General features: G+C 47.9%; 1 protein-coding gene across 1 annotated transcript in view; it reads left to right on the top strand.

Moving 5' to 3' along the window:
- The window catches only part of fbxl16 (F-box and leucine-rich repeat protein 16), an 82,428-nt gene extending 69,885 nt beyond the window's left edge, over nt 1-12,543 (top strand). The window contains exons 6-7 of the mRNA XM_080486920.1: nt 989-1,052; nt 11,541-12,543. Of these exons, the coding sequence (XP_080343046.1) occupies nt 989-1,052; nt 11,541-11,689 (213 nt within the window). The 3' untranslated portion in view covers nt 11,690-12,543. The remainder of the gene's footprint in view (nt 1-988; nt 1,053-11,540) is intronic.
- Nucleotides 12,544-13,201: the final 658 nt, after the last annotated feature.

The following is a 13,201-nucleotide window of genomic DNA, read 5'->3' as shown; positions in this document are numbered from 1 at the left end:
CAGCAGAACTCATGATGAGTTTATGATTACGATGTGAAAAATCATATATCTATACTCCGACATTTTAGAGTCACCAAACAAAGTATAACTTATCAAATCCAACCCCCTCTCCATAAATACTAGCATGTTTGTTTTTTATTGGATAAAGGTACAAAATATGTTCAGTACCTCACAAAAGTGAGTACATCCCTCACACTTCTGTAAATATTTAATTATATCTTTTGATGGGACACTGAAGAAATGTGAAATTTCTTCAGTGTCCCATCAAAAGATATAAAGTTCACAGAAATGTGAGCGGTGTACTCACTATACCTTCTGGTATATAGGGCTGAAGTATGTTTATATTACAAATCAGCTTGAGGCCAGTCGGTTAAAATGCTCTTTTTCTTAAAATGACTTATTTCATAAGCCGACATGTCATACCTATTGTTGTAGTGTTCTACCATGTGATACATATGATGTACTTTCCCTAGTCCTAAAACAAATTTACATTTCAGAAAACCAATGTTTTGTTTTCGAACTTTATTCTTTAAATCTGGAATGGCTGTTTTGGAAAAGGCAGCTCGATGCCAGGCTGGTCTTTTCTTCGGTTTTACTTCTGTGCTCTCGTATCCCGGTGATCTCTAGAAACACTCAGGACAGTTCAGCTTACTTCAGTTGTATTAGATTGAAAAATCAAGCCCACATACATAAGTGCTGGATGAACAATTATTATTTAGGCCTTAAAGCCGATATGTATAGCATTTTTATTTATTTTTTTAATAACGGCAATGAAACTGAGATCTTTGCTATGTTTAGTTACCCCGGGATACCCCATCACCTCCCAACCCTAACTCCCTGTGAGAAGGAGATCATCCTCCCATTCTGAAAACCTCTGAGTTGACTAAGTACAACTAGTCAAGGTTAAGATTCAAACTTGGGAATGTATTCTGTCAATGAATGGATCCTCTCAATAATGCAATACAAATGTGTGTGTTGGTGGTTGTAGGTGCAGGATTTCGGACTGCAGCATTTGTTTGGAATGAGAAGTCTTCGCCTACTGTCCCTCGCAGGTATGATTTCTTTCCCCATCCCAGGTAACCACTTCTGTCACAGCATGCCATGTTGTTAAAAAACCTTTGTGTACTAAGCAGTGGTGGGATTGATAGAGGCTGTCACATCATGGCTAATGTAAATAGTGTTTTTTAGACTGGAGAGACTGGCTCACCTGGTTCACGGTTCTGAATAGAGCCATGGCTTTAGTGTTCTTTTTCTTGAGTGTTGACCCTAGGAATGATGCACTGGGGCTCAGGATAAAGATGACGTGATGTGTTCCCATTGTAAAATGAAGGGGCGTGTCATCTCTAGGGGGTGACACGCGTGATCCGTAGCCTCCAGTGCATCATTCCTAGTGTCAATGCTGAACCAGCCAGTACCTGGTTCAATGGGCCCAGACACAGTTTCACTTTCCTTCCCATTAGCATTAGCTTGGTCAAATTGATTGAAACCAAAAGGGCGCTCTACAAACCCAGACGTGTGGTATTATTCCACATATACATACTCCAGCACTGCAGCTTTAGACACATCAGGAACTTTACTGTCATTCACATACATAGTTAGGAAGGCAAGTTTTGAAGTCCTCGATCAACACTCACTGCTTAAGCTGTTTCAACTCTGTAACCTTCTGAGAGATGCACCATCTGCCAAAGAGAACTTCCTTTTCTCTCATGAATTCCACATATGACTGGTTGTATTTCCTCAATTTAAGAAACTTCTGCACGAAGAACAGCATCTTTGACCTGAAGGATATCATTAGCAGACAAGGCCGTGTAAAGGCTGAATTATGCTTCCCACACGGGAATGACGCGCGGAATCAGCATGTGGCAATGTGTGTTCTATTTCTACTACACACGGCTCTGGCTCCCAAACTGAAATCCCGTGAGCCTTGATGCTGAAAAGGGCGATCATCCACTGGGAGATAGTCCATCAAATAAAGTAACATAGTGAGAAATCAACTCCTAGAGATCAACCCAGGACCTAATAAGTTGCCAACCAGATCCACAGACTGCAGTGGGAGTGGATGAAGTTCTTGACAATGATTCAATCTGTTTGATCTGTTCCGTGCAACAATCACCTCAAATTAGATTTTCCCTCCGATGAAATCTGACATTTGCAGTGTTGGGATTTATGGTTGGTTATTAGCATTAAATTACTGTAAGTAATAGATGACTGAAAGTAACAAATTACTGGAAGTAATTTTATGAAAACTTGAAATTATTAATAGAAGTAAACTGTCATTTACTCATTAATAACTACTAAAGTAATTGATTAATTAGAGTGAACTGTTCAGTAGCTGTTGGTAGAATAACTGGGGGGGTGGACTCAAATAATTTTCCACTCAGTTGCTGACCTGACTTGTTTTACGTCCTGGGTGAACACCCGCCTCCACCAGACGCACCTGAGATGGTGATTCTCATGTCCTCTGGTGCGTCCTGGCAGCTGGACACGTCTGAATAGAACAAATTCTCCCGATTCGCCACATTCCTGACAGATATAATGAGAGTGACGATGCGCAACAGCGGCGCCAGCAGCGCCAGCAGTGCACCACATATTAGTTTGCAACACCGCAGAACAATAATGGTGATGGTGCTTAATGATTCATGATGATCCTCCATGTTTCCTGCTCTTACTCATGAAGAAAGGTGGTGACTGTCGGTGACGGCGTGACGCCTCCACCCTGAATCCTAGAATTCAGGTCAAAATCCTGATCCTGGTCAGGAACTGAGATTCCTGCCAAACTGGCCGTCGTTATGTGTAAATGCTCCTTTAACAGCTCCACAACCGTTTTCTTTCTTTTCTCGTCGTGACTTAAAACTTCAACTATATTAATTGTGCTTTTTTTTTTATTAACTCAGACTCAGAAAATGGTTTCTTAGCTTTGGCAAGGTTCCATGAGAGCAGCGATGCTGCTGCTGCTCTCTTGTACCAATGCTGACAGAGCGTAGACCCAGAGGGCTCGTATCACCTCATGTTCTCTGTTTTGTGGCTGTGGGCCTTTGGAGGCTCATTGGTATTAAAGCTGCTGCATGAAGAGAGTTGAAGTACTGATCCACTCTGCTGACCGCTCTGATCTGCTGCAGATCTAGTATGGGTCGGTAATATCAAACTAACCTGTTCAGTCCAGTCAGAGTTCAGCTGAAGCTAGTATGGGTCGGTAATATCAAACTAACCTGTTCAGTCCAGTCAGAGTTCAGCTGAAGCTAGTATGGGTCGGTAATATCAAACTAACCTGTTCAGTCCAGTCAGAGTTCAGCTGAAGCTCTTCCTGCTCGACATTTTCACGCTGCAGGTCATGTTGTTTCTTTTTTTAAATTATGACTTACTGTTCGGGTGACATGTGGTTTCGCAGGTCGTGAAATTGAAAATTGTGGACGTCCAAGCGGAGCACGCATGGACGTAATTATGTCAGATGCGCTTAACTCTAGCTTTGACTACGGTGTCAAAGCTACGGTGGGATAAGGATTAAAAAGGTAGAGCAGTGCAATTTTTTTCAAGCACAAATCGCACTTTATGTGACGTTGATTTGCAGTGTCTGGATGTGCAGGGACTGTCGTGGCTGACACGTCTCTGCAACATTACGTGGCGGTCGGGGACAGTGCCTCTGGAGTGGCAGACCGGGGTGGTAGTCCCTCTTTATAAGAAGGGGGATCGGAGGGTGTGTTCCAACTACAGGGGGATCACACTCCTCAGCCTCCCTGGGAAAGTTTATTCCAGGGTACTGGAGAGGAGGATCCGGCCGTTAGTCAAACCTCGGATCCAAGAGGAACAATGCGGTTTTCGTCCAGGTCGCGGAACACTGGACCAGCTCTATACCCTCCACCGGGTGCTCGAGGGTTCATGGGTGTTCGCAGAATCAGTCCACATGTGTGTTGTGGACCTGGAGAAAGCGTTTGACTGTGTCCCTCGGGACCTCCTGTGGGGGGTGCTCCGGGAGTATGGAGTCCAGGACCCTTTGCTAAGGGCTGTCCGGTCCCTGTACGCCCGGAGCAGGAGTTTGGTTCGCATTGCCGGCAGTAAGTCGGACCTGTTCCCAGTGCACTGTCCTTTGTCACCGGTTCTGTTCATAACTTTTATGGACAGAATTTCTAGGCACAGCCAGGGACCGGAGGGGGTCCGGTTTGGGGACCACAGGATCTCGTCTCTGCTTTTTGCAGACGATGTGGTCCTGGTGGCTTCATCAAACCTGGACCTTCAGCGTGCACTGGCGCGGTCCGCAGCCGAGTGTGACGCAACTGGGATGAGGATCAGCACCTCCAAATCCGAGGCCATGGTTCTCGACCGGAAAAAGGTGGCTTGCCCCCTTCAGGTGGGTGGAGAGCCCTTGTCCCAAGTGGAGGAGTTCAAGTATCTCGGGGTCTTGTTCAGGAGTGGGGGGAAGATGGAGCGTGTGATCGACAGGCGGATCGGTGCAGCGTCTGCAGTTATGCGGTCGCTGTATCGGTCTGTCGTGGTGAAGAAGGAGCTAAACCAAAAGACGAGGCTCTCGATTTACCAGTTGATCTTCCTTCTTCCCCTCACCTGTGGTCATGAGCCAGTTGATCTTCCTTCCTACCCTCACCTATGGTCATGAGCTTTGGGTCATGACCGAAAGAACGAGATCCCGGATACAAGCGGCTGAAATGAGTTTCCTCCGTAGAGTGGCTGGGCGCACCCTTAGAGATAAGGTGAGGAGCTCAGTCACCAGGGAGGAGCTCGGAGTAGAGCCGCTGCTCCTCCACATCCAGAGGAGCCAGCTGAGGCTCGGGCATCTGTTTGGGATGCCCCCCGGACGCCTCCCTCGGGAGGTGTTCCGGGCATGTCCCTCCGGTAGGAGGCCTCGGGGCAGACCTAGGACAAGCTGGAGGGACTATGTCTCTCTGCTGGCCTGGGAACGCCTTGGGGTCCCACCGGAAGAGCTGGAGGACGTGTCTGGGGCGAGGGAAGTCTGGGCTTCCTTGCTTAGACTGCTGCCCCCGCGACCCGGCCCCGGATAAGCGGAAGAAAATGGATGGATGGATGGATGGATGATTTGCAGCTATTGGGCCGCTGTGGGCCAGACAGCTGGCTCTCGCTGTCATAGGATCTTTTTTAAGAGATGTTTGATTTTCACAGACCCCTTGCAGTTACACCATGGACCACTAGGGGTTGAGAATAACTGCATTACAACATCTCTTATCATAATTACACAGACGGTACACAGCTCTTTATATCAGTGTGGACTCAAATTGTGCCAAATGGTTTTTCCTACAAGCAGACATTCTCTTCAATGTGATGTGGTCTCGAAGTACGATTTTGAATAACTTTATATTCAGATTACTTTTGGATTTCCAGTTCATGAGGATCGCCTCTTTTGCGATGCTTAGGGAGACCAGGAGCATCAGGACTCATTTATTCTCTTTTAATTTCTATGAGATCACCTGACAGGCAAAGTGCAGGTGACACTGGAACAGGGTGGCCCAGGTATAACAATAAATCTTCACAGATCTTTTGCCAAAGCTGTCTCCTATGAAGCAGCGTTTTAACTTTTCAACTGCACAGCATATTTTTTTCAGAAATACATTTCTCTGAACTGCTTCAGTAATAAAAGAGAAAGTTTGCGTCCGAGGTGCAGGAGCTGACAGCTGTCCCCGCAGACAGGGGGTGGAGTTCAAAAGAGTTTATTAAAAAGTCTCAATGAGGCAGCAAACAAAGACTTCCAAGGGGAGTTCCAAGACGAGGTCAGGAGAAGAGCAGAAGTCCAAAAACCAGAAAAGAGCAACACAAGGAGCATGTCCAACACAAAGTACGAAGACGATCTAGCACAGACACACTGGGAGAGGGGGTTAATAAGCATGAGGAACACATTGAGGTGATGATGTGAAGAGGAGAGTTAATTGAAAATGTGATGAGAGACGTACACACACACACACACACACACACACACACACAAGACTAAGACACACCGGGGGGGCTGGCATTACTCCCCTCTCGGACCAACTCTTGATGGCCCAGGATCGTCAGGATGTTGCTGATGGAAATCAATGATGAGTTGAGGGTCACAGATGTTACTGGCAGCTTCCCAAGAGCATTTCTCTGGGCTGTACCCTTCCCAATCCACCAGCCTGCCACGTCTCCTGCACTGGACTGCCAGGAGTCTCTTGACTGTGTACACAGGCTGTCCATCCAGGATGCGCAGGGGAGGTGGAGGGGGTGATGGAGGCACCAGTGCACAGGAATGTTCAGACTTGAGGTGGCTGACGTGGAAGGTGGGGTGAATGCTCATGGGCCTGGGTAGTCGGAGTCTAACAGCGAATGGGTTAATAACTTTTGATACTGGGAATGGTCCAATGAAGCGTGGGTGGTTGAGCGAAGAGGGAGGTCCCGAGTGGGCAACCAGGTGCTCTGTCCCACCGAGTACTGGAGTGTCTGAGACCGATGTTGGTCTGCCGCCCTCTTGTAACGGGAGCCCACCCTGAGGAGGGTCCGACAACAGCGACAAACCAGAGACGTGGCAGACAAGACTCCCACATCTTTCTCCAGAGTGGGGAACAGAGTAGGCTGGGAAAGTAAAACTTCTGCCGTCTCCTTGGTGGAGGAGAGTTTAGGCAGGGGCACAAAGCGAACCATTTTAGAGAATCTGTCTACGAGGGTGAGGATAACAATGTTACCTTCCAATTGGAAGGCCCGTGACAAAATCCAAGACCATGTCAGACCAAGGCCACCGGGGAATCAGAAGGGGATGCAGGAGACCAGAAGTGGAGAGCCAGGAAGACTTGTGTTGGGCGCAGGTGGGACAGGCCGCCACATTTTCCTTGACGTCTTCTATCATGGAGGCCCACCAAAAGCGTTGTTGCCTGGATAGAGGGGAGAGAGTGCAGGGGAGCGGCAACAGAACTGAACCTGCGGATGAATTTCCGGTAGAAGTTGGCGAACCCCAGAAAGTACTGCAACCCCTTCCTGCTGTTAGGAGTTGGCCACTCCTGGACTGCACTAACCTTCTGGGGGTCCATTTCCATGCGGCCCTCACCCACCACATACCCGAGGAAGGAGACTTGAGGAACATGGAACTCATACTTTCTGCTCTGACGAACAGACGGTGGTCAAGTAGTGAGATCCGGGCAGAATATGAGAATGTCATCCAAGTACACACACACATTGGTGTTCAACATGTCCCACAGGACATCTTTGACGGGGGCCTGAAAAAAACGCTTGTGCATTAGTGAGTCCGAAGGGCATGACGAGATACTCTTAGTGACTTGTGGGCTACAAAGTGGTAGGCATTCCTGAGGTCCAATTTAGTGAAGAACCGTTCCCCTGCAGAAGTTCAAAGGCCGAAGCGATGAGTGGTAGAGGGTGCCTGTTTTTCACAGTGATGTTATTAAGACCATTGTAGTCAATGTAGGGCCGAAGTGATTTATCCTTCTCCACGAAGAAAAACCCGGCCCCGATGGGGGAGGAGGACAGATGAATGATTCCTGTGGCGAGAGAGGAACCGATGTAGTCCTTCATGGCCTGGGTCTCTGTAGGAGAGAGGGAGAACAGCCTGCCCCGCAGGGGTGACGTACCCAGAAGCAGGTCGATCGCAGAGTAATAGGGATAGTGAGGGGGAAGACAGGTTGCCCGGGTCTTACTGAACACCTCAAGGTTCCAGTAGACCGGAGGCACCGAGGACAGGTCGGGATTATCTGGTAAGCCAGAGTCAAAAGCCAATTTACCAACTTTTATGTGAGCTGGTACCAAGAGACAGGTGGGACTCTAGGACTCGATGCTGCCGATGGACCAATCGACGTGGTGGTTATGAGCCAGTAGCCAAGGGTGTCCCAGGATGAGGGGATGTGAGGATGCTGTGGACACAAAGAAGCTCCTTTCCTCTGTGTGACCATCAGGGAAGGTTGGTCTGATGAGTGACCAGAGCAGCTGTCTATTCAGTGCTGTGGCCTGAAGCAGCTTTTCCAATGGCTTCACCCCCAGCCTGAGCTTTCTCTCAAGGCTCTGGTCCATAAGGTCAGCATCGGCCCCGGAGTCAATGAGCACCACCTGTTGAACAGAATTATGCGCAGAGGAGACTGTGACTGTGGACATAACACAAGCTGAGGATAGATTATCACTGGCATAGCTCACCCGAAACTTTCGCCCAGGATGGGGCAGTAGAGGAGGCGGTGCCCAGATTGCCTACAATACAGGCAGAGTCTCTCACAGAAACGGCGTTCGCGCTCCTCTGGAGAGAGACGGCAGGTCCCACCTGCATGTTTTCCTCCAAGATCACCTGTGGAGGCTCTGGCTCCGCTGCCGGGGAGACTCTTGAAGGGGAACAACAGGACAGGGCCGAGTCAGCAGCGGACCCGCCGTCCCGCGGTGAGGCTGCCCCTGATGACACGCCCTTCTGCACTCATGTAAGCATTTGTCCACCTTGATGGCCATGAGGAAGGCATAACCACACCCCTTTTCCTTACCTAACCCCAACCTCCCTCCCTCCCCTTGCCTAAAACCTGGAATGGGGTGGGAATAAAATAGGAAATCTAATTATTCACATTCATAAATTTAAGAATAAAAGTCCATTTAATATGCGAGTTACGATTTGTCGGACGGAGATGTATTTCTGAGTTTGTTTATTAAAGATGTCTATATTGAAGATGGATTATTGGCCCCCTGCGTGGAGCCAGTGGGAACGGCCAATTGAGGAAGGCTGATCTACACTCGATGGCGTGATCTGCTGTGCCGCGGGTTCCCTTAGGAGATGAATCAGAGCACAGGCAGCTTCCCCGTTCACGGGAGAGATGCTGGAACATTTGCCGGAACGCCTTTGTGAAATCCTTGTTGGGACACACACACGGGATACTGTTGAGTCCACTAAGCGGTGGCCCGTGCTTCTGCTCTGCCCACCGGGTGGGATATAACATATGTGTGGCAGAGAGGTGATTAAGCCCCTGATGAGAATCAGGTGTGCTGCCTCACCTCTCTGCCCATAAAGGAGGAGCCGCCAGACATTCAGGGTGACAGGCGGGAGTAGACAGGCAGACACACGGAGGAGCCTGGATGAGGCAGTTGTGTCTAAGTGTGTGGGTTTTCAGTTTTGGTGAAAGTTTGGCTTTACTTTAATAAAAAGAATAATGGACTTTGAACGACCTGACTCTGCGTCTCTGTGGGTGAACCTGATGGTGGCAGGCTCTCCTGCAACAATATGCGATGAGGGAGCGATCAGTCGGGAATCTGCCTGAAGGTCAAAGTGTAGCTTGCACTGCATCAGGAAGGCTCAACAGTCGCTGGAGTCCCCGGAGAACCGGGTTGGATGAGCCAGGTGAGTGATCAGGGTGACGAGCTGCGGGGGGGCATGATCAGCGGCGTGCACTCCGAGAGCAGGTGCAGAGCCAGGAGATCGAACGGCTGAGGCTCCTTCCTGCAGTTGACGCACCTGAACTCTCACGGTTTCGTGGCGCTCCGTGATGCTGTGGACTTTCCAGCGCGCTGCTTCCAGCCAAGCTTCTTGCGCACCGAGCGCAACGGGTCAGAATATGCTGGGTCCATGTTGGCCAGATCGAACTGTCACAGACCAGAGGCCTTATTTATAAAGGTTACTGGCGCACAAAACGGGTCCTGAAAGATGCGTACGCCACTTCCCACGCAAACTTTGTGATCTAAAAAACTTTTAACCTTCCACACGCACAGTTTGGAGACAGGGGAACCTGGCAGCACTGATTAGGATGTGGTGAATTGAAGCCAGATTTATCGCATACATTTATTTTCTTCAAATATCAGACTTCCACGAGATCCACGTAATCATAAACAGCCAAGCTGCAGTGGTATAGATGTGTTTCTTTAGTGCTCATAGCAGCTCTGAACTAGGTATATATGCGGGTTTGTTTAAATGACGATTTTCTTTTTAAAGGTAGAGGGGGAAATGTCAGTTTGTAAAAACCCAGGTACATGTAAACGTGACCTGGGAGACGGGGTTAATATACACTCACCGGCCACTTTATTAGGTACACCTTGCTAGTACCGGGTTGGACCCCTTTTGCCTTCAGAACTGCCTTAATCCTTCTTGGCATAGATTCAACAAGGTGCTGGAGACATTCCTCAGAGACTTTGGTCCATATTAACATGATAGCATCATGCAGTTGCTGCAGATTTGTCCATGATGCGAATCTCCCGTTCCACCACATCCCAAAGGTTCTACTGGATTGAGACATGGTGACTGTGGAGGCCATTTGAGTCCAGTGAACTCATTGTCATGTTGAAGGACCCAGTCTGAGATGATTGGTGCTTTATGACATGGTGCATTATCCTGCTGGAAGTAGCCATCAGAAGACGGGTCCATTGTGGTCATAAAGGGATGGACATGGTCAGCAACAATACTCAGGGAGGCTGTGGCCTTGACACGATGCTCAATTGGTACTAAGGGGCCCAAAGTGTGCCAAGAAAATACCCCCACACTATTACACCACCAGCAGCAGCCTGAACCGTTGATACAAGGCAGGATGGATCCATGCTTTCATGTTGTTGATGCCAAATTCTGACCCGACCATCTGAATGTCGCAGCAGAAATGGAGACTCATCAGACCAGGCAACGTTTTTCCAATCTTCTATTGTTCATTGTTGGTGAGCCTGTGGGGATTAGAGCCTCAGTTTCCTGTTCTTAGCTGACAGGAGTGGCACCCGGGGTGGTCTTCTGCTGCTGGAGCTCCTCCACCTCAAGGTTCCAGGTGTTGTGCGTTCAGAGACGTTCTCCTGCGGACCTCGGGTGTAGCCAGTGGTAATTGGAGTTACTGTTGCCGTTCTATCAGTTCCAACCAGTCTGGACATTCTCCTCTGACCTCTGGCATCAACAAGACATTTGGCCCACAGAACTGCCGCTCACTGGATATTTTCTCTTCTTCAGACCATTCTCTGTAAACACTAGAGATGGTTGTGGGTGAAAATCCCAGAAGATCAGCAGTTTCTGAAATACTCAGACCAGCCCGTCTGGCACCAACAACCAAGCCCCGTTCAATGTCACTTAAATCACCTTTCTTCTCCATTCTGATGCTCGGTTTGACCTGCAGCAGTTCGTCTTGACCATGTCTACATGCCTGAAGGCATTGAGATGCTGCCATGTGATTGGCTGATTAGAAATTTGCATGAACAAGCAGTTGGACAGGTGTACCTAATAAAGTGGCCAGTGAGTGTACATGAGGAGATGAGACACAGGTGGACCACATTGAGGTGATGACGTGAGGAGGAGAGTTAATTGAAAATGTTAGGGGAGATGCAAACACACACACAAGAGTAAGGCCACGTTTACACATACCTGAGTTGTTAAAAAAACGGACATTTCCCCCTCTGCGTTTAAAAACAAATCTTCATTTACACCAGGGTTGGGCATTCCTGGTCCTCGAGGGCCGCAGTCCTGCATGTTTTCAATGTTTCCCTGCTCAAACACACCTGCGTTATCATGATGAGGCTCTGCAGAAAGCTTGATAACGAGCCAATAATTGCTGCCAGCTGTGTTGATGTGAAGACATTCTTGTTGTCTTCTGAGGCCCCTGTGTGTTTGTGTGTTCCTTCAGGCTGCCCCCTGCTGACCACCACCGGGCTGTCAGGCCTCATCCAGCTACACGAGCTTGAGGAGCTGGAGCTGACCAACTGCCCCGGAGCCACAGCCGAACTCTTCAAGTACTACTCCCAACATCTGCCCCAGTGCATGGTCATCGAATAAGACCAGTGGCCTCGCCCACCACTTACAGAAACACCACACTCCAACCTTCCTCCTCTTTACCTTTTCCGCTCTCTTTTCTCAAACGCCATCCTGGATACCAAATTACTCCTACTGTACCTCTCTCTATCCGAATTAACCAACCCCTTCACTGTACCCCACCCCATCCTCCCTTCAATACCACCCATTGATTAGACCGTCCCACAGGCGAGCAAGGCCGAGGTACGTGTCGGCACCTGGACAATGGCGGGATTTGGTGTTGTTCGAGCTTCATTTAAGGAGATGTTGGAGTGAAGAGCTTGGTGCGACGTCTTGTCTGACAGCAAGTTTCTTTTTTCATGATATACAGAATGACTTTTGCTTACAGAGGAGAGCTTGTCTCACGACTTTGATGGTTCTTTTTTAACCAAACGGATATCGGAGGGAGTGACGTGCAGATATGGGGAATAAAGACTGTTGTGATTTTTCTGTTGGAACTCACACATTCACACATACACTGTAAACACACTCACAAACATAACTGTAAATGTTAAATGAATCAAAACTATGAGTGCTCACATTTATGAGTGACTTCCATCACTATGTGTAATATAACCGCTGTCCATTCTTTTTCTCAGAAGGTATCAAGGTTTCAGTTTATTCTTGTTCAGATGAAAGATGCCACATGCCAGCTGGCGAATCCAGACTCAGAGGGAACTAAAGATGCAGTTCACAAAGTCAGAGACGGAGATGAAACATCTCCTTTCTCCTGTGTGTCAAGTGTGCGTCGAGGATTCACAGCTTCCCATCTTTTCGGAAGTACCACCCACTTGTTTCTGTGTCTTGTCAGAGTTCCCGACCCATCCCCCCTCAAGATGAAAACAAAAAAAAGACAAAAAAAAAGAACATGAAGACAAAGAATTTAATGTTTACATTGGCTTTTTTGGAAGTTGTGCATTGGATGGACTTGATCATTTATTTGTGGTCTCTTCTTTGGTTTTTGTTTGATTTAATAAGCAGATGCGGATTGACGAACTGTTGTGAAAAGTCATGGAGGGAAACTGCAGTGGAAACGAGTCAGGCTTGCAAATTCTGAATTCAACTTCAGTGTCTGCAAATGCTTTTATCTCAAATCATAAAACAGAATCTGGAGGTGAAAATCAAATTCAAAGTGCACTCACTCTTGTAGTGATGAGTATACGGTTCTGGACTATATATGTCAGCAAAGGAAGGATTTGTTGGGGGACAACAAGGCAAGGTTAAATCTTGTTTTTCAGCTTCTATTGCTGAAGTTGGAAACTTCAGAGTTAAACAAAATACTAGGCTGATATAAGTATTGAGTAAGCAAGAGGTGAGAATCAGAGGAACAGCAATGTTTTCAGTCAGTTTGTGGGGAATTCTCAACTTTTCCTTCTTACTTGCAGTCACAGCAGCTTTCAGTTTGACAATATCTGGAAACTTGATTTTCTTCACTTAAAGCAGTTCATAGGGGTTACGAAACACAGTTTGTAAGAGACTTAAAACTATTTATTTTCT

Source organism: Lipophrys pholis (genome assembly GCF_963383615.2).
Source record: "Lipophrys pholis genome assembly, chromosome: 19".
Taxonomy (NCBI): domain Eukaryota; kingdom Metazoa; phylum Chordata; class Actinopteri; order Blenniiformes; family Blenniidae; genus Lipophrys; species Lipophrys pholis.
Note: the sequence above shows the minus strand (reverse complement) of the source record. Positions and strands in the feature narration are given on the sequence as shown.